General features: G+C 41.7%; 2 protein-coding genes across 2 annotated transcripts; one reads left to right on the top strand and one right to left on the bottom strand.

The window, feature by feature from the left end:
* Positions 1 to 14,840: 14,840 nt before the first annotated feature.
* On the bottom strand, positions 14,841 to 17,499 carry LOC121795671 (protein SCARECROW-like). Its single transcript, XM_042194229.1, has 2 exons — positions 15,458 to 17,499; positions 14,841 to 15,361 (listed from the first exon to the last, which is right to left on the bottom strand). Exons 1-2 carry the CDS (start codon positions 16,957 to 16,959, stop codon positions 14,929 to 14,931), a joined length of 1,935 nt encoding a protein of 644 aa, XP_042050163.1. The 5' UTR covers positions 16,960 to 17,499; the 3' UTR covers positions 14,841 to 14,928.
* A 589-nt stretch (positions 17,500 to 18,088) lies between these two features.
* LOC121796863 lies at positions 18,089 to 19,652 on the top strand. Its single transcript, XM_042195637.1, has 2 exons — positions 18,089 to 19,024; positions 19,116 to 19,652. Exons 1-2 carry the CDS (start codon positions 18,089 to 18,091, stop codon positions 19,650 to 19,652), a joined length of 1,473 nt encoding a protein of 490 aa, XP_042051571.1.
* Positions 19,653 to 22,312: the final 2,660 nt, after the last annotated feature.

Here is a 22,312-nt window from a genome sequence, read left to right as displayed (position 1 = left end):
CGGGTTGGCTGCTTCTCTGATCCTCAAGTTGGATTTCGTATCTCTCCAATTGGTCGTATTATTCCAATGCCTAAAGTTCAGGCCTCTATTCATAAACTGAAAAAAGAAAATAAAAGGATTAAAAATATATACACCAAGTATCTCAAACACAAGCACATATAACGTCGTCCATCCCCGGCAACGGTGCCATTTGAAAGTAGCTTTTTAAACTAAAGTACTCAGAGTTCACATGCAAATTAAAACATGTAGAGCTGCACAACTTGATCAAGTCAGACAATAGATGGTTCAAGCTGGCTAACAACTAATGGTCGCTGGGTGTGCGAACGGAGAGACTCGGGGCTTCAAGACCTCAACCCACAATACTATGATTTTGTAAAGGGAAGTAAGGGTCGAATCCCACAAAGACAGAGGCGAGTGGAGTTAGGTTAGAGACATTTGGGAGGCTTGGCTGCGGCCACGCTTTTTATTGGGTTAAGTTTAAACTAAAGAAAAGGTAATTGATCAACTAACTAAACTAAACTGGTCAAGCTAGACTAGACTACTCAAAACTAAGGAACAGGTAACTTGGGACCACTGACACAAAATAAGCGCACTACCTAAAATCTGTAAACATCGAAAAGGTGACAGAGACTGCAACTCTAACAAACTACTACCTCCTTCTTCGCTAAGAAGCTAAATAAAAACAACGAAAGCAGATCTAAACAGAGCAACAAACATAAAAACAGAAATCAGACAAATTAAACACATATCCATATGAAATCGACGTAAGGAAAACAGATCTAAAGTATCTAACTTATTCTCATGCAAGTTGACGAATTAAAATATAAATATACCTACGAGAAAACATAAACAAAGCGGAACTAAAGCGAACGAAAGCAATCAAAACAGAGAACATCAAATCCAACACAACTTGCATTAAAAACTCCATTTCATAAAAGATCTTCAACAAACGTAACTAAAACAAAATTCCAAACAAGGATTTAAAAAGTGATCAATAACGGAAATGTAACTAGAGTAGCAACTAGAAGAAAATCATTACAATCAACTAAGCTATGGAAAAAATGAACTAAAAACAGAATAGAAATTGTTTTAACCCCTCGGGGTGTAAGAAAAACACAAACTACGAAGGCTTCTGGGCAGATCTAGGTCTCTTCTTCCTTGACGAGGAAAAAGAGATGAAAGTAGAGGTGTAACGGCGACTCTGAGTGCTAACTTCTTACTCGATGCTATGAAATTGAGGTGAGAATGAGGTGACTGAAGGTGATGATGGTGCCGAACCCTCTTCTTGTGTGCACTCTCTCCATATTTATAGGATGATGTTGGGCCAAAATCCCTAGGGTAAGCCCATCATGTTTTGACATTTATGCCCTTGTGATGACATCTTTTCTTCTCTCTCCGCTGACTCATCACATTCATGTGGTAAACTCCACTTGATCAACTTGTCGGCTGGGCAGGATTCACTGTTTGTACGCATTTGATCAACTAACTTCATTTCTGGCCATTTTTTACTCTTTTTCCTTAGTAGATCAAGTTGTTCCTGCACTTGCCGCTTCTACACTTTATAACACATGCACACTCAAATTCGCCACTCTTTTCGCACATTATCAACCATGTTAGTGTAATAAACCCTACAAAACCATGCTTGTAACGAGCCCTATCAGCAACCATACCTTCTCCATGGAGGATCTCTGCGAGGTGTTTCATTGCTACAACCTCAACCCCGGCGAAGAAGTGGAGTATGACTACTCCGATGTTTAGGCTGCCATGGCTATAGAGGGAGAGGACTTCATCCCAGCTTATGCTAAGTCTTCCTCCATCCGTAACCCCTTCCTAAGGTACCTCCACCGGACTATGACTCAGTTGATGTTTGCTCGGACCGACGGTGGAGGAGTTTCCCAAACCGAGCTAGACGTAATATGGAGTCTCCTCAACAAGAAGGAGATCAACTTCAGGATCCTCTTCATCACTTACGTCGACCGCATCTCAAAGAAGGACGGGAGCCCCTTTTGTTGCGGGGGTTTTATCACGGCGATTGCCGAACACCTTGGCATCCCGACCACGGACTTCACTCCGGACCTGGTTGAGATGTTCATCACCTATGAAGTGATCTTTTCGGTGGGGCTTTTGAAGACCGACAAGTGGGCAAGCTTTCTTTCTCCAAGGGGAGCGGGATCACTTTCCCGTTCCAATCCCATATTTAACTAAGGTCGACACATGGGAAAACAAAACCAATTGGAAGCTCGACACCGGCGCCCAATGAGGAACATGTTGATGCGCACCCCCGTCTTCAACCCCGGGGAGGATTCCGCATTCGATGCCATCGATCAATACCATGAGGGCGGAGAGCGTTCACATGCTGAAAGAAGTGGGGCACCGCCGCAAGAAGAAAAGGAAGAAGAGGAGGAAGTTGAAGGCCACCGCCGCCGCAATAGGCGAAATCGCCGACGTGGGAGGCCGGATCCCGCCAAGGAGTTCCAAGCCGGCACCTCCGCCCAACTAGGAGAGATGTTCTCCTACATGCAAAACATGCCCAACACTTGGGACAACCGTTGGGTGGAGCAACAACAAGTCAACGCCTTCAATCAACAAGGTTGGGAGGCGCAAGGCGATTGGCGGGCGGCGGAGCAAAACTTTTGTGAAGCTCAAAGGCTAGCGGATGTGCAACAACGTCAACAAATCACCGAGCTTCAAAGAATGGCCGCCGAGGCTTGAGCGGAGCACCAAACCATGAGTGGCGACATCGCCTATCTTATTGGCGCCTTTGATGACCTCAATGCTCGTTTCCCTCCTCCTCCTCAAGAATGAAGAAGTCAAGCTCATGACTTTAAATGAGCACTGGTATCATATTTGTTTTCATTTTGAGACAATTTATTTTTATGTTTTGACATTTTTTGCTTAAGGTTTTTAGTACCTTTTTTGTTTAATTTTCATTTTGTGTCAATTGAAAATTTTCGCAGGTTCTGGACTATCGCCAGCGACCGCTCCAGAGTCCGCAGCGGCCCGCTGGCCACCCTCTGGAAATGTTCTGACTCGTCGCAGCGACCGCTGGAGGACTCCCAGCGACCGCCGCCTAATTGCAGTTTCCAGCGAGATTTTTCAAATTTTTTCAAATTTTTGCCCCGTCAGCAACTGCGCGAAAAATTTCAAGTCATGTTTCCTTTTTAGTTGTTTACTCACGCCCCTATCGACTCTACAAACTTATTTTACACTTTGTTGTAAATAAGTTTGGGGGGATGAAGTGGTGGACCGTGAGTTTAGGTTTTTGTCTTAGGTTTTTTTTAGTTTAAGTTTTTGTTTTTAAAACCCGAAGGTGAATCCATGTCATGAACTTAACATGAAGAACTTAGAAACACGCATGCTTAGGGACACATTAGACCGAGTTGCCAATGATATAAAGTACTTTTCATCTTTGATTAAGTATGGCTTGACGTTTTGATATGATGGTTTGGTGAAAAGTTGCATAATTAGTGAATTGTTTGTTCGCCTTGAATCATGCTTATACCTTGTGAGATTTGAGCCTAATTTCTTTCTTGGGTGATTTATCTGCATTCATGTATATGTTTCTAGAACTTGCTCCTAGTCTGCATATGTTTACATAGTGTTTAAGTTGATTTAGGAGGATGTTAGGCCATCTTTTTTTAGTTACTTTTATACCATAAATTTTCGACCCTCTCAAATTTATTCCTTTGGAGCCAATTTTGAGCCTTTAAGCCTATTCTTTGGAAGCCAAATAAATGGGGACAATTCATTGAGTTAGTATAGTTAGTTTTTTATATCTTTTGTAAAGGAATTTGAGAGATAAGGAGGAAAGTATAAAAAGTAGTGTGCTTAATATAGAAAAGTGCAAGTTGTGAATTATTGAAAACTCAAAATGTGTGCTTGATCTAGAAAGGATGCTTATGAAAAAGAATAGAAAAGAAAAGAAAAGAAAAGAAAAGAAAAGAAAAGAAAAAGAAAGAAAGGTTGTGAAGAAAATAGAGAAAATCAAAGGTTTGGAAAGTGAGTTGAAGGAGAAAAAAAATGTGTTAGAAGTGTCTTGGGTTTTCAGAAAAGTAGAGTCATTTTAACTCTACTTGGGATATTTTTATTTTGAGTCACTTTTTAGCCAAATATTCCTCACCTCACTTTTGATGCTTAATTACATCTAGTAGAGGAGGGATTAGACTTTGAACAAGCCTATGGTAAACTTTGCATGATGCATGATTTGAGTGCTTATACACGTAACCTTTATACACTTTGAGAGTGAGAGATAAATCACTTCCCATCTTTGGAAGTTTGCCATATGTTCGTGCATAAATTCAAGGTATTCCACGAGTTAGTAGTGAAAGTGCACTAATAAGCCTTGCTTGATTTGATTGCGATAATTTATGCGTAGTCTATCTTTTCCATACTTTGAGGCAAGTATGACGTCTAGTCCTTGTGCATTATGTGCGTCTATTTGGTGTCTTTATTGTTTTGTTTGAGGACGAACAAAAATGTAAGTTTGGGGAAGTTGATACGCTCTGATTTTGCACTGTTTTAAGGCCTTTACTTGGTCTGTTTTTATTGTCAAAAACACAATTCATGTCCATATTATGCATATTTTGTCTATTTTGGTATTTTGACGTGTTTTGTGAGAAATGTGCATATTTGTGCCTAAAAAGACAGCAAAAAGTCGAAGTTGGAAATCTGGAGCTTTCGAGACGCCCAACGATCCGCTGCAACACATACAGCGACCGCTGGGGCCCAACGACCGTTCAGCCAGTAGCGGTCCGCTCCAGAGAAAGTTGTGCTGAAACGAAGAACACGCCTAGCGACCACTGGGGTGTGCGCAGCGACCGCTCCAAATGATCCAGAAACTATGGGACAAATTTCAGCGACCGCTGGATGAAGTGTAGTGACCGCTATCCAGTAGGCAGAGGCTATGGATCAACATCCAGCGACCACTGGCCAAGGTGCAGCGGCCGGCTGGGAAAACGCAGTGCACAGAATTGACCTACTTTCTCCCCAATATTTACCAAACTTAGCCACCTTTTACCTTATTTGTTGTTGCTCGATTTTTCCTCTATGGATCTTCTTTTTGCCATATTCCAGAGCATAAAGTTGAGAGTTCTTTATTATGCAAGAGGTTGAAGAAGGAATCAAGAGAAGATCAAGGCTACAAGGATTCAACCTTTGGGTTTTATTGCTTTAGTTCTTATGTTCACTTTGTTTTCCCTTCATTCTATATTTTTAGCTTGTTCAATTATGTGTAACTTGAAGGGGTTGGCAGCGGAAGCGTGCATAAATCACCGATCACATAAATTTGATCTATTTAGCAGATTATTTAGACAAATTCTATTCGCGTAATTATCACATGTATCATGCTCATAACTTGAATTAAAATCATGCTTTAGAATATAAAATCCCTATAACATGTATACTATGGAGTTAGCCAAATTACCTCGTTGATTCGATCAAGAATCGAAGATAGCTTGCGTGTTCTCCACGTGAAGATCTTCAGTACTCGACCTCGGATCTTCTGACTGGTGTCCCAGACTATACGCTGATATTTGTGTGGGCAAATCTCACCAACGTACTAGGACTTGAATAACGAAGACAGAAACTGCTCACGGAGGAAGCACAAATTTCGAACTCTCTCTCTAGAGGGGGACGAAAATTTTGATAGAAAAAAATTGTATTTTCTGTCTCCTTTATTCTCCTATTTATATAAGTCACATATTGGGCCCAATCAGGGATCTAAGGAAGAATTTGTATCAGGCCTCACCCAATTAGCTTTTTACTAATTAAATTGAACCCACAATTTAATATAAGCTTATATTGGAATATTACGAGCAGCCACTACAGAAGTAATATTGCACTGCCTTCCAAATCCGAAATTATAAGTATTTCGGGTTTCCTTTAATTGCAATTAATTTATTTCTCGCGCTTAAGATAGAAACATCCATTAATTAATTATTGTCTGCTATGGACTTAATTAATTAACATATTTTAATTCCAAGAGTGGACTTAGCAAGAAACTCTTATTTATTATTCATAGAGTAATTAAACTCTAACTAGCTAGGTTCCGAATAATAAAACCTTGTTTCGAGCTCCTCTTGTGGATGTTAACAAACGAGACTCTCCTCGCGCATGATTCATCGTAATAGCAATCCTAGCACCGCTAGATAATGATCACCACTACCCAACATACCTGGATCGTTGGGTGACGAAAAACCCGCACCTTTGGTAAGTCAAAGTAGTAGATACTCAATATCGTATGCTCAATGCTAACGTACATTGATTAAGAAATTAATTATCAAGACCTCGTCTTTCAGTAGATAGCATAAAGACTCGTCTTGCTGTTAGATCCATTCAGTGATATACCACACCAAAGTCATCTTATTTCAATAAGGCTTAGAATAATCGGACTGACATTGCAACCTTTCGCGATAGGTAGTCTAGGGCTATCTAGGTTGTGAAATTCTTATTTTTCTTTGTTTATAACTGACCGTGTTACCTTAAATTGGATGACGCCCACAACCGGTCTACTAAAGCAAAGACTTAGACTCTGCTACATTTGCTTATACATTTAAATATGTAATAAACAACCATTAAATGTAAAACATATCAACATTATGATAAAAAATAATCTGTTGCATTTATTGGAAAATAACAATTAGAGTTCACAGTATCCAATCACTCGAAAGGTGATTTCTAGTATACCAAACCCTAACATAACTAAACTCATATAATTCTAGGGATGTGTTAGTAACGACTTTGGTTGTACAATTCCGTTTTCTATTTAATATCCGTTTTGTTTTTACTTCGTTTCTTCCCTAAGTTTTTCTATAATACTTCACGTTTGAGTGACACATTCGGTGATGATTTAATATAACTTGCTACATAATCGTGAGAGGAGGTTGGCGAGTTAGATCCAATTAGTAGACACTACAATTAGCTTCCCCTTAAAACGGCACTGTAAATTGAGAGTGAGGACTTTATAAGGGTCTTAGGAGCTTTTAGGAGTTACGGATCTAGGGTTGACAACCCTAGTGTTAGTAATCTATGCTTGTGCCGCATGGGCAAAACTTATGTGACTCGTTCTATCGAAGTATAAACTGTGCTAGGGTATTGTAGTTGGAAATTGTATAACCATAATTGTGAACACACATCCTTGGAATTCTCTTATCTCTCATATTTTACCTCTTCAATTATTTGTAATTTGTTGTTTTATTGCTTTTAAGTTCTTTTTAGTTTTCAAAATCTCCAAAACTTTCAGTTTTCTAAATAGTGAACGAAGCTTAGTAGAAGGTAGACAGTCTGTTATTGTTTTCTCTGTGATCGATATCTGGTACTGACCTTTAGCTATACTATTTCTACTTTGTATACTTGCAGGTATTTATAGTGCTAATAAAAAGTGCATTCATCTAGTACTCAAGATCTTCACGTGGAGAAGGCGCTAGCCATCTTCGATTCTTTGGAGAATCATAAAGGTAAAATGGCTAATCCATAGAAAAGCATGTTTTAGGTTTCAATTATACTTAAAGCATGATTTTATTTGAGTTATGAGCATGATACATGTGATAATTGCGCGAACAGAATTTGTCTAAATAATCTGCTAAATAGATTGCTTTATTATCTGATTTATTTGATGCACGCTTCCACTGCCAAGCCCTTCAAGGATTTCCCAGTTCGCAATCACCCAATGAGAGGGGGCGAAAGAGGTCACTCAAGATGGTTAAGGCACAGGGTGGATAGGTAATTCACTCCAGACACACTTTGGTACCAAACACTCAAGAAGAAAGCAATAGCGGAAGCAAGAAAGCGGTAAGCACCACGAGCATGAGAGAAAACAAGAGCACAGAAAACCTAAACCGTGGCCAGCAATACTACCAGCAGCAAAACCCAAACCTAAGACTAAGAAAGCAGTAGATGAGAGGTTTCACCAATTAACCAGAGCGGATATCCTTCGTTAAGGAATATCCGTCTTACTTCAGAGCCTATACCGAAGGCTTGAGCTTTACTCTGACGAGCCCACCTCCTTATTTAGCGACCCGGCGTGCCACGGTGATCCCTCAGTGGCTCTGATACCACTGTAGGGATCAGACCACCATGGTTCACTAATTACCGAGACCTATTTTGTATTACACCGCTTATTGAGATGGCTAGTCTCAGAAGTTACAGGCCAAAATACAAAAGATGATTACAAGAATTACACTATCAGAATCTAAGACAAGATACAAGGACAAACTTTAGCTAATGTTCAGTAGTACAACCGGTACTAAAATTAAGTTGATCCATTGTATCTCCTGCACACTCAGATAACAGAGTTAGTAAAACAACACAAGATCCCTAAGGATCTGAAGCACAATGAGAAACAGTTAAGAAACTCAGAGATTGGATGGAATGGCTCATGCCACAACAGTGACTGCATTAGGCCTTGGACCTCCCCCAAATTTTCACTGAATGCCTCAAGGTTTGAACAGTAGACGAACTGAACCATCAGAAACTAGTGAAACCCTAGTTCTCACTGACTACCGCTCACCAAGGCCATCTCAACACGCAAATCGTCACAAACCTCTTAGATCTCAACCTTACAACACATGATCTCTCAAGAACACCTTCAATCCCAACCAAATCTAACCACAAGGTCTGATCTAACACCAGATCTAACCACAAGGTCAGATCTAACACTAGATCAGAGAAGGAAACCGAAGAAGTGGCCTAACTCAAGATCTACACCGATAGATCTCACTAATACTGAGAATCATTGGTGGAAACACAAGATCGAAGGAGATCACTGCCGATACCCGCCGCAAGAGAAGAGAGAGAGTAGAGAGAAGGCAGAAAGTATCACAAGAGAGAGAGAAAACTGAATAGACTGAATGAATAAGGGAATGAGAGGAAGCGGAGTACATAACTCAACAAACATGCACAACCCTACATCCAACGGCTCAGACTTGTGATTCGCGTAGAGTTGCCAAGTGGCAGCAATCAGAGCCTCACATGTAGGGATAGGATAAACGAGCCTCATAAAACATTGGGCCAGTTTAATGTCTCATTTGGGCTTCATACACTCAGCCCAAATCTGATTTGGTCCATTAATATTCAACAGATCTCTTGTTATGAGCATTGACCGATTGATGTTTTTTAGACTATTAGATTTCACTGCCTCACTAAACATATGCTCCATGCAATTATCATCAACTGATGTAGCTATATAAGTGATCTTTGTTCCACTAAAACTACCAGATATCTCTATGTTAAATCAATCATGTGTGCATCCATATCTATTCCAAATTTTCACATACCTTTGAAACTAACTGAAAAGATGATATAACACATGGTAGATCATATGTTATACCCAGAGCTGGGAGTTGGACCATTTTCTAATTCAATATAAACTCATAAATACGACCACTCATAAAAAATATGGAGTAGTATAATAAAACAACAATAGACATGATATACACTCTTACAACACATGTTTTTGCGCCAAAAAAAAACAACTTACCAAAATGAGCTGCAGATTGTGACATTTCAAAAAGAATGGCATGTCACGTCTTTAACAGACACACGTCTTGCATTTGCTTGTTTACAAACAACCCGAGTTTCTCTCGCGTGTCTTCTAAAGACGGGTGAGGCTCTTGTGTGTTAATGTCAGAAAAATGTCACGCTAACGACAGATGGGTCTTCTAATTTTGACCATATCGAGAATTTTGTCCCCTTCAATCTGCTATTCGCCGACGTTTCAGTCTCTCCAGCCATATTTATTCCATATCTACCGATCGTCCCCGCCTACTTCCTCAATTATATGATCCTTGCTCTCGATTTTATCTCATCAATTCTACTACTCACGAATTTGCACCTAACAGCTTCAGCAACAACCAACTGTTGAGGATGATGAACTTGCTTCTGTTCACTACTGCTTGTGTCATTATTGTCACCAAAGTATTATAATAAGTCATTCGAAATGCTTTTTGAGAATATTCATCCATTCCACTATGTTGTTCATCTCAAGCAACTGAAATTTTCATTTATGTTATACGATCTTCATAGTCAAGATTGCATTATATTTCATGATTGCACATTTAACCTCCACCCTTGTAACTAATTTAATAGTAGATAAACTACATTTTGACTTTTCTCATATGGTAAGTTACTATTATCTTATCTAACGAACTAAACACCACCTAAGACATTTGATCTGAATTAGTACTCCCGTTGTACCATAATAGATGACACACTTGGGTAATAACATCGAATTTTAGGAGGTACAATTATTTTTTATGTTAAGTGGAGAAAGAAAACAGTATATTCATATTAATGTGAGGAAAAACTTTTTCTAAAAAGGGAAATATGACATCTTTTGTAGGACAAACTAAAAAGAAAAGTGTAACATCTATTATGGGACGAAAGGAGTAACATTTTTTTCTCTCTTAGGCCATCCGCAGCGCTCTGGGTCGGACCGCACCTGGGGACCGGCTCAGGCCGGCGTGCATTGTAGGTGAGGGAGGTTGGGTCTGGGCCGCAACTGGGCCGTTGGAGGGGCCTGAGGCCGCGCTCTGTTGTGGTCCGGCCCAGATTTGTGGATAAACGGGATGCCTCCCGTTGCAGGTGCTCGGGCCGAACCCGGACCCCATGTTTTTTTTTATTAAAAATCGATTTTGCCTATTTATATCAATTTCACAACATTTTCATTCGTCACACCAATTTCTCTCTCATCTCTATTCAAATCAATTTCTCAAGTATGGAGTGGTTTGACAGCGACCAACGACAGATGAAATAATTCGCCGCGTACAACAATTGGTACTTACCGGCATCGCCCGAGCAACATGTTATTCCTAGTCCGGCAACGGGGTCCACCACTGCTTGGTAGACTTGTCGTCGCCGGCCAGTTCTGATGAGTACGATATCAATGAGATGGAGCATGTCGCCCAACGAGCGAGGAAGTTAAGGGATGCGACAGCTGCTAATGATGATAGCGGCCCGAAGAAGTATAACCCCGAGGAGACCTTGTTTCTAGAAAAGAACTTCATCGACGTCTACGAGGATCCTATCATGGCAACAGCAGGCCAGTAAAGTGTTCTAGGAGCGGGTCACTGCGAAGTTTGACGTTGGTCGACCAGTAGGGACAATCGACCGTGACTACGTGATGATTCGGAAGCACTGGGGCTGCGTTTAGAAGGAGATTTCGAAGTGGAATTGCAAGTAGGCTAACGTGGTCCAAATTTGGCCAAGTAGTCACACCGAGATGGACCTCGTGGCGAAGACCCATGAGGGGTTTTACTTTGCCGAGAAGAAGCACTTCAAGTACTATGACGTCTGAAAGATATTCTCTAGAGGAGCCCGAAATTCAGCGATGGGAATACCCGGCGCGAAGAGAACCAAAGTTTTCGTCTCCAAAAACTACTCTTCAAGCGATGGAGGTCCTACAATTGACATTAACGTGACAGACTAAGACGACTTCATGTCATCCCCCAACACTCAAAAACCATCCAATAGGGACTAAAGCGGCAAAGAGGAAAGTGAAGGGAGAAGGCCGCTACGAGTCAGTCTACTATGCCGCCGCCACCACCCAACCCTTCGCTAGATACTATGTCGGAAATGAGTATTTCGTTGCAGTTAGGTCATCTGAACGATTTGGCGGAGAGGGATACTCGGCAATGTCGGAGTTCAAACTCGAGTTGCACAATGAGAAGATCGACCTTCTTCGCTCAAATATGAGAACGAAAAAGTAATATTTTTTTTGTTTTTATAATTTTTTAGGAATTGTAATTTTTGAATTTTTAGGACTTGTAATTTTTGGTGTTATAATTTTTCAATGTTTTCTATTTTACAAGTAAAATAGTCACTCTGAATAGTGCAATTTAATGGTTGTAGCCTAGATGGGGCCCGTAGGATCGTGGGAGTTGTGGCAAAAAATTAGAGGAGTGATATGATATCGATTACTTGGAATGGAAATTATGGTGATTGGATCCAAGTGATTGCTGATTTCTAGGCCTATTGCATTATCTTTGATTTAGTTTTAAATTAAGAAAGTTAGGATTTCATGGGATTTGAATAAATTAGGGATTGATTGAATAATTGAATTAATTAGAGCAAATTTGGTGGGATTATTGTCTACTGCACTCCTATATATTTCATATGGGAGCTTGAAGAATGTATCCAGAGAGATCAAAGCTATTAGGCGGTGAAAACCGAGGCCTCGGTGAGAGGATTATTATCTATTTTATTTCCAAGTTCTGTTGGTTCTTGTTTACAAAAGCTTGAGAGTAATTTTCTGTTCTTTATCTTTGAGTTGTTTATCCATTGGTCCTTACTGCCTTATCACTCCATAACAATTTGGTGCGGTGAACAATGGTCGATACACGTTCCTCTGTATCACGCTCGGATGACATGCTCTCACGTGTCGAGGGTTTGGAGAAGGCAGTGGCAGAACTTACTGTTCATATCCGCTCTTTAGATACGTCACTTGATGAAAGAATTCTTCGCTGCCTCGAACCTGTTCTACGCGAGCTCTGTGGGCCTCGCATTGGGGAGACTATACCGGAGACTCATCCAGACATGTCCCGGGATCCAGTCTTTGATCCAAATGCCTCCAACCCGATTCCCACAAGCGGTACTCCACCAACAATGGTGTTACCTTCATTTGATGGCACAGATGCTCTAGGTTGGCTTGCACGGGCTGGCCAATACTTCATGGTCAATAAAACGCCTGATGCCAGTCGTATGGACCTTGCCCTCATTGCCTTATCTGGACCAGCTCTCCCCTGGATTCAAAATCTCCGTCGTAGGTTCCCTTCCCTCTCTTGGGACCAGTTTTCACGTGAACTTCTCCTTCGCTTTGGCGACGATTCGGCTTGTGATAGTTATGAAGCCTTAGCTGCTACCAAACAAGATGGGTCTGTGGCAGATTACATTGCTTCATTTGAGTCACACTTAGCCCAGCTGCCCGATCTTACCGACAACCAATTCCTGGGTTTCTTTTTAGCAAAGCTTAAACCACATATTCGGCTACAGTTAAGTGATCCAACAACTTATTCGGATGCAGTTAAGATTTCCAAACGTGTCGAGCGTATGTCGACGCCTCTAACCTGTTTGATTAAGAATTACTCATGTAATTTCTCCACTCAACGTTCCTCTATACAGCGTTCGAGTCACCCTCAGGCACACCCTCGGCCACTCCAACATCCATCAACCTACTCGCCCAATTCCACCGCAGTGCCCAACTCTGGTACCCCCAATTCCACTTTCTCACACTCGGACTCAACCTCATCATTCCCGTTGTCCTCAGGGAAGCGTCCCTATCACCGGTTCAGAAACATGTCTCAGGAGGAATACAACAAACATAGGGCTACAGGCACATGTTTCCAATGCGGCCTCAAGTACAGCCCAACGCATCGCTGTCCACCCAAAACTCTCCAATTGTGCTCAATGATGATGATAAAGATGCGGATGAGAGCTTCGAAGCAGGGATGGACGAGAATCTCGGCCCTCAGCCTTGTGGACAAGGCTGTTTTAATCCGGGAGGCAATTGATATCGATTACTAGGAATGGAAATGATGGTGACTGGATCCAAGTGATTGCTGATTTCTAGGCCTATTGCATTATCTTTGATTTAGTTTTAAATTAAGAAAGTTAGGATTTCATGGGATTTGAATAAATTAGGGATTGATTGAATAATTGAATTAATTAGAGAAAATTTGGTGGGATTATTGTCTACTGCACTCCTATATATTTCATAGGGGAGCTTGAAGAATGTATCCAGAGAGATCAAAGCTATTAGGCGGTGAAAACCGAGGCCTCGGTGAGAGGATTATTATCTATTTTGTTTCCAAGTTCTGTTGGTTCTTGTTTACAAAAGCTTGAGAGTAATTTTCTGTTCTTTATCTTTGAGTTGTTTATCCATTGGTTCTTACTGCCTTATCACTCCATAACATGATAACGTGGAGGGGACTTGGATAGGTAAGGAGATAAGTGTTCCGGCAGGGAAGCTCACAAGGTATCTTTTCTTGCTCTTTTATGCTCTTTTAGGTGACACCCTGACTTTAATTAACAGTGGAGTCAAGGAATTTCACTGGTGTAGGGAAAACTGAATCTGGTATTCCTCTTTAAACTCTTGCTAGTTGTTGATGTTAACTCTATTAGCAGTTTTGTAAATTGTGTGCATATTTAATGGGTTTCTTGGAAAGCTGGTTATATGATCAATTTTGGAGGATCAGCAAAACCAATCAAGTGTAAGTAATGGGTGATTGGAAAGGTTTTTGAAGAAAAAAAATGTTTGTAAAAATGTTATTTTGAAGGGCCAATGTCTGTTTAGCTTAGTCCCCTTTGAAGTATTTTGAAGGGCCAATTAAAACTATGTTTTAAAGCATGAACTCTTTATTATTACATTGATTTGGGGCATCATTACATGTATGTTACTTTCTCCCCTGATTACAGTTTGCTGAATAATAGTCTCTCATGCTAAATTGATTCAGCACCTTACTTCACATACATATTAGTACGATATCTTGTTGAAAAAAGAAATGGTCTTTCACATTTCAGCCTATCTGAATGATAGTTTTAACCATCTCTCCAACCTCCTTCTTGGCTTCCATTACGAGTCCTCTTACCAGTTTTGGTGAAGCCGAAGTGGGTGTTTGGATGAACAACGTAACTTGAACTTATCCCGATATTTTAAGCTTGTGTTTGATCAGATCATACGAATGAACAGGGTGGGCTCCTATGTGGCTGTGGATCACAAATGCTACTTCTTTTGGTGCATCTATTTGTACTTGCAAAAGTTGGTCCAGTTTAAAAGTTGTGTATATTTGTGTTTATTGTGGAACATTCCCTCCAAAGTGCATGGGTTAATAAATGTTAGCAAGTAGATGGAAAGTAAATAGTAAAAGGTAAATAGTAAATGTGTAATTGTTGCTGAAAAAACAAGTTTGTGAGCAGTAAAGCAAGAAGAAAATGAAGCTAATGGGGGGAGGGGCGCCAGGCAGAGGCAGTGAGCAAACAGAGATCCTTCCAGCCGAGCTTGAGGGCGCCGTTGTCTTCGACTAAAGTGTATCCATCGGAAGGGAACATCCCTAGCAGGAGTGTAGCTTGCGAGGCGGCATTGCCTGCCAGAGATATGCCCTTGAATCCAGACTGCTCAAGCTTCTCCCTCCAGTTGTTGAACTTGATCTCTCCCCTCCTCGACGGCCCACCAACGCTCAACACGTTCCTTATCTCCCTCGACAATAGCTGCTGCTCAACGACATGCCTTTCCTCGTTCTCTTCCCCGTAACAAGCTCCCAGCGAATCAAACAGTGCTGAGTAATAGTGGATCGCTTCCACGAACCTCCCTAGAAACGAACCCGCGTGGCTCAGGTCTTGCTCCACAACCGTCACCACCTTCGGAGATAATCTGCATTACACATCATTATCAGATCATATCAAATCAACCATATCATCATCCATTAACTGAGACCCTGAGAAGATAGATAGATAGATGGATAAGTACCGCTGCAAGAGGCCGAGGGTATTGGTGTCGGAGCCAGTGACATCGTAGAGTGAATGCTGCAGCCAGTGGACAGCAACAGCCTCTCTCTTGCTGATATTGAGCTTCTCAGGGTTGAGGTTGCCAACTTTATCGGCGAGGGGGCAAAACTCGAAGGGCAATCCCAATTTGTCAGCGAAATCGGATAGGCGCTTCCCGGTGGCTTGGAGGGCTTCGGTGGAATTTCCCAAACCGGTGAGGCGGACAAAGGGAGGTCCACCGGGGCGGGAGGCGAGTATGTGGAAGAGACCGGGCCACTGCAGGCCCTGCATTATGTCCAGATCTATAATGTGGACTCTATCTTCCCTCTCGAAGGCCTCTTGAATTGCTTGGTTGGCTGTGAAATGCGAGAACTTGACGAAAGGGCTGATCCCGTTGAACACCTGAAACGCGGAGGCGAGCTTCTGGGCGTGTGGCACAGTTGGCAGCGCGGCGTATATTCCCAAGCACGAGCTGACTATTCTAGCGGACATTGCCTCAGAGAAGTAGGCCGCGACGCGCTGGGCAGACGTCCCGAATGGGGTGGCCACTTGCGAGATCTCGAGCAACATCCTGTTTGCCTCCTCCAAGTTGTCGGCTGATACTGCCTCGGCACATTGGAGGAGTAGCGTTAGGAGGTGGAGTCCTTGCTCGTCTTTCTCTTGTTGCCGTCGCTCCTCTTTCCTCTCCCTTATGGTGGCTGATGGGGAAGTGGATGATGGGCTCTTCTGGTTGGGCTGCTCTTGTGGCTCTGCCTGAATAATATGGTCCATTGTGACAAAGGAAGTCATCGTCGTCGTGGCAGCAGCAGCAGCAGCAGTAGTAGCAGCAGTAGCAGGAGTCGGAGGAGGAGGAATATTGTTGTGATGGAAGAGGATGTGGGTGCTGGGAGAGGACCAATCAGTCAAGGGGTCATTAGCACCAAACCCCACCTGGGAGAGCAATACATTGTTGTTGATTGGTTGAGGTTGTTGGGGCGGTGGCTTTCTCCTCCTGTCGTCGAGAGAGCGGAGGCGCTGCTCGAGGAGGGCGGCGAGGTTGGGGTTGCAAGGGTGGATGATTTCTCTGACGTTGAGGATGAGCTGAGGGATGGAGACGTGGGAAGAGGAGTGGATGAGATCTCGGATGATGCCGTCGATCGTGTCCTCCATCGGAGACTGGCTGTTTCGGTCCGGCGCCGGAGGGAAAAGAGGCAGACCGGAGAAAACACACACAGAAGGCAAAGGCAAAGGCAAAGGCAAAGGCTGGCTGCTGCTTTCATTGAAATTGGGTCTAGTGGAGTAGTTGGGGGTTAATGGATTAGGATAATTACTTGTCCGCCGACAAATTAACCTATCGCCGCCGTCCAAATCCATCTCCATCTCCGACGCCGCCCTCTTTCGGACCAGCTTGCCGCCGCCGCCTTGGCCTTCACCGCAAGACGTGGTAGTCATTAGGGCAACCTCTTCAGCCTCAGGGACTAAACCAAATGCTGCTTTCGCCGCCATAGATCTTAATTTCTTCTTGATATGATTTATCCGTGATCTATCCTTACCAAAATGGAGTAATAATTATAGTATTATTTTGATTGATGATGGACCAACACCATCCAACAAGATACAGCCGCAACATTGGGATTCTGTGGTCTTTAACTCACACACTCTCTCTCTCTCTATTCTCTTTCACACACACACAAACATATATAAGCACACACACTCAGACACAACAGGTACATACAAGTAGAAAACTACTAATCCCAGCACAGCCCTTTAGGGCTCGCATTATATTTATATACAATTGTCGAAATTTCGAGTTTTGAAGGTGAGGTTTTGATGGGATGAAATGACGGACGATTTGATGATTTGAATCCTTTTATCACTGTGTTTATCTGTCTTGAAGCTTTTGACTTTGAGTGAGAAACTTCCAACTTAGCTTTTGCCATTTTCGATAATCCTCGAACGCCTGCGACATCGAGCTCGCCGATTTTCTTTCTCCCTTTTCATTTCCAAAAAACAGCTTATCTTTATGGTTTCACTGTTCCAACATAGTCCTTCTGAGGAGTTCCTTTTAAAACCATTCTAACTATTGAATCTATCTATTGAATTAAATGGAGAGAATAAAGAATTATTCCCTCCGTCCCACATTTAGAGTCAGTTTTAGTTATGACTCGGGTTTTAAGGAAGAGTTGGTTGGTGTAATAAATGAAGTGAGATGGTAGAATGTGTAATAAATAAGGTGAGATGGTGGAATGTGGGTCTCTTTTGACTTTTTAGATTTAAAATATGTTTATTGTTGACTTGTAAGACAAATTCATTAAATTAAATAAACTTAAGGTAAATAAATGTTCATTATGATTAATCATTTACTAATAACAAAAAATAATGAAGGTTGAAACACAAAAAAGGGCATCCGGCCCATACTTGATTCAAACAAGGATTAATAGTGCTTTCTTTATTTCAAACTCCAAAATTTGGAGGGAATGCTATACAATAAATGGAGGGAAACTTGTCTATGCTTAAGCTAAACCTATAAATACATTCACTCCATTCCTATCAAACTCATCTATTCCACCTACCAAAAAAGAAAGCAAACCTATTTATAGCTAAGTTGCCCTCAGAAAATTTTCATCATTGGGCAATGGAGATGGAGCAAGAGATGGATGAAGAGATGGAGCAGGAGCTGTTCGAACAGGATCAGTTTCAAGAGCCAGAGGATCAGTTTCCAGAGCCAGAGCCTCCACAAGAGGCAGAGTTTGGCCAAGGGCCGAGGGCCTCTCTAAGTTTGAGCAGCCAAGAGAAAAACCATATTGTGCAGTTCCTTCAACAGCAATGCAGAGCTGGAGCACTTCCACATGGTTCACTCATAGCAGCTGCAACAAAATTCAGAGTGCATCCAAGGACAGTCAGCCGCTTGTGGAGGATAGCCACTCATCAAATTGAACAAGGCCAACCTGTTGTCTTGAAAGGCAAAGCATCAGGTTATACTAAGAAAAAAGGTAAAGTAAATCTTGATGAAGACAAGTTTAGACACTTGTCAATGCTTGAGAGATCCTCCATCAGAAAACTTGCTATTAAGATGGATGTTAGCAAGTCCACAGCTGGCAGATGGGTGAAGGGAAACAAAATCAGAGCCCATACAAATGCCATCAAGCCTGCACTTACTGATGTGAACAAAATAGCAAGAATGAGATGGAGTCTTAGTCATATTCAGCCAACCATATCTGAAGGAAAGCTAACATATCATGCAATGCACAACATTGTTCACATTGATGAGAAATGGTTCTACATGACAAAGACTTCAGACAGATACTACCTGTTGCCGGAGGAGGATGAGCCTTACAGGTCTTGTAAGTCAAAAAGATTCATCACTAAAGTGATGTTCATGTGTGCTGTCAGTAGGCCAATGTTTGGCAGTGATGGGCAGCCCATCTTTGATGGTAAAATAAGCATATTTCCATTCACACAACAAGTGCCAGCCATGAGGAAGTCAAAGAATAGGCCAAGAGGGACACTAGAGACAAAGCCTATCCCATCAGTTAACAAAGAAGCCATGAGAAAATGTCTTCTTAATCAGGTTTGTACATTTAAGTGTTTCTCATTACAGTATAGACATTATTAAGGTCATCATTTAGGTAACTAAGCTTGCATTAACATTTCATGCTCAGATTATACCAACAATCAAGGCAAAGTGGCCAGCCAATGCAAACAAGGAGATATACATCCAACAAGATAATGCCAAACCCCACTTGAAATCCTCTGACTTACAATTTGAGGCTATTGCAAGTACAGATGGTTTTAAATTCCATCTAGTCAGCCAACCAGCCAACTCCCCAGATACAAATGTGCTAGACCTTGGCTTTTTTAGGGCCATTCAGTCTCTGCAAGATGACAAACTAGCCACCAATATAGATGAATTGTTAGCAAATGTTTGGAGTTCTTTTCAGGAACTCACACCCCAGACTCTAAACAAGGTTTTCCTAACATTGCAAAGCTGCTTAACCAAGATCCTAGAAGTCCATGGGGGCAACAACTACAAAATACCCCACTTGAACAAAGATAGGTTGAGTAGGACAGTGGGGCTGCCTACCTCACTTGAGGTTGAAGAGATTCTGATTAGGGACAGCTTGGAGTATCTTCAACTTTCTCAGAATGATGTGGGTGGATCATATGAAATAGAACATCTAATCAGTGTGTTGGGATAGTAGCTAGGGCAATTGGTGAAGGGGTTTACAGTATAAGCATCAAACTAGGTTGGTGTTTAGGATGTAAACTTCTTTTTTTGGGTATGTGGCCTTTATTTTGGGTGTTAAGGGTATATAGGCTGCATTACAAGCTGTAGTATGTATAAATTGAAGCTGTAATTGGTTTAAGTGTGTGTTTTTTGTTCAAAAACCAGCACAAGGGCCAAATGACACACAATCAGAGCCTCCAACCCATAAAGGGGTGGCTCTAAGCATAATTATCCAACCAAGGCAGAGTATAGACATCATAGCATGCAACTCTCAGAAAATTTTCATCACAGAGGCCAAATCACACACAATCAGAGCCTCCAAACCAAAAAGGGTGGCTCTAAGCATAATTATCCAACCAAGGCAGAGTATAGACATCATAGCATGCATATCTCACAGAATTTTCATCACAGAGGCCAAAAGGCACCAAATCAGAGCCTCCAACCCATAAAGGGGTGGCTCTAATCATAATTATCCAACCAACACAATGTATACACATAATAGCATGCATAACTCAGAAAATTTCATCACATAGGGCAAATCACACTCAATCAGAGTCTCCAAACCGACACAACAAGTCAGAACCTCCAACATTCCTCAATCAAATCCATACAAACAGCCTCCAAACCCTATATAGGGGGTGGCTTACCTCAACCGAAGAAACAAAGATTAGAGGAAATCTTTCATGCTAGGCAACAAGATCAACAACATAGCTTTCTCATTCTCGGTGTACACCTTTGGAGAAGACGGTGGTTGAGCTTCGGATTCCGCACAGGGGTGGGACGGTGGTTGGGTTTCAGATCCGTCGAAGACCCCAACCGAAGCTGGAAATTCAGATTCTCGGACAACCTCATATGAATGAGGTGTTTCAGACCCATCAACGCCACCAAACGGTGGTCGATTTCCCGATCGGTGGTACCAATCGACCGCTCGTTCGCTTTCCCACCGGTCAAGGACTTCCGGTGGAGTGTCAGGGACGATTAGGGTTTCTGGCTGCGCCTCCGGAGTTGTAACCCGATCATCAGCCATGATAAGGCAACGGTGATGGAGTCACGGCGGGTTTAGAGCGGCGACAAAACTGAGGCGCCGATTAGGGTTCGAGCGAGAGTGAATCGAGAAGGGGGAGGGTGGAGAGAGAGTGGGGAAAGGAGAGTAATGTAAGGGTTGGGTGGGTTGGGTGGGGTAGGGATTAATTAAATGTGGGGTTTTTGTTTTGAATTATTTTAGTGTTGATAATGGCATTTTGATGTAATTTTGATGAAGAGTGGGGTAAAATTGTATGTCCAAATATGAAAAATTCTAAAAGTGACTCTTAAACTGGGACGGACTTTTATGGGAAAAAGTGACTCTTAAACTGGGACGGAGGGAGTAAATGGAGAGAATAAAATATGAATACTCCATGATCCATAAGAGAAGAAAAAGAGGAGAAACGTAAGAGCATCTCTAATGATGGAGGACATCCAATAGCCCTCACATAGCCTTCCCATTGCCACATCATCAACACTAAAATCCTCCTGCCACATCATCTGTACATGCAACTGGACATCCAATAGCCCTCACATAGCCTTCTCATACCCTATCCACATCACTAATAACAATTATATAATTTAATTTACAATCGTAGCAACATACGGAATTTAATTTAAGAGACAAATACGGGAAAATTGAATAATACTTCCTCTGTCCCGGACTACTCGCTCATTTCCTTTTCGGCTCGGAGATTAAGGAATGAGTGTATAGGAAAGTCAAAAATGACGGCTGTAGGTGAAATTTTTTACTAAAAACGGAAATAGTGCAAGTAACTTGGGACGCCCAAAAAGGAAATAAGTGCGAATAGTGCGGGACGGAGGGAGTACTATTAAAATTTAAAAAGGTACAATAATTTTTTAAAAAGTACATTAATTTAAAAAAGTATAAAAATTAAAAAGTACAATAAAAAAATTACATAAAAAATCACTCCTCGCCGCCGTCCTCGCGTATATATAGTGTTTCGGAAAAAAATTTAAAAAAAAAATTAAAAATCTGACGACGGTCAGACGCCGATCCGGGGCCTACAATGGCGCCGTGAGAATCGGCGTCAGCCCAAGAATCGGCGTGGGCACGCCGATTTCGACGACGCCGCTCGCAATGGTTTGGCGTCCGCGAAAAATCGGCGTGCCGGTGCCGACGCTGCCATTGGAGATGCTCTAAAGATAATAAAGTTAAAATAAGAGAGAAAATAAAATAAGAATGGAAAGGCTATAGCTTTTGCAAAAAAAAGAGAAAATCAATCAAAACACGCAAAAATGAAAAGTTGATCATGTATAGTATGACGGTGAGAGGAAAGAGGGAGGGGAGTATATACAGTGTACCAATATACAAACCATTAATGTCGCATCAATGAATATATAAATTAATCTACTCTGTATATTCTGTGTTAATGGAAGCATTTCTTTTCAACATGCGATTTAAGAAATATTGTGTTAACTGAGTTAGGTAAAGAAAAGGTATAGTAGGAAATAAAAAAGGTAGAAACATGAAGAGAGAGTAAAGTAAGAGAGAACAAATGTGTTCTTTTGCTGGAAAAGGAAATAATTGTACCCCCTCCTTCGTCCACCATTTAAAGAGCAATTTTGACTTGGCACAGATTTTAA

Source organism: Salvia splendens, chromosome 3 (assembly GCF_004379255.2).
Source record: "Salvia splendens isolate huo1 chromosome 3, SspV2, whole genome shotgun sequence".
Taxonomy (NCBI): domain Eukaryota; kingdom Viridiplantae; phylum Streptophyta; class Magnoliopsida; order Lamiales; family Lamiaceae; genus Salvia; species Salvia splendens.
This window is presented reverse-complemented; position numbering and strand designations above follow the sequence as displayed.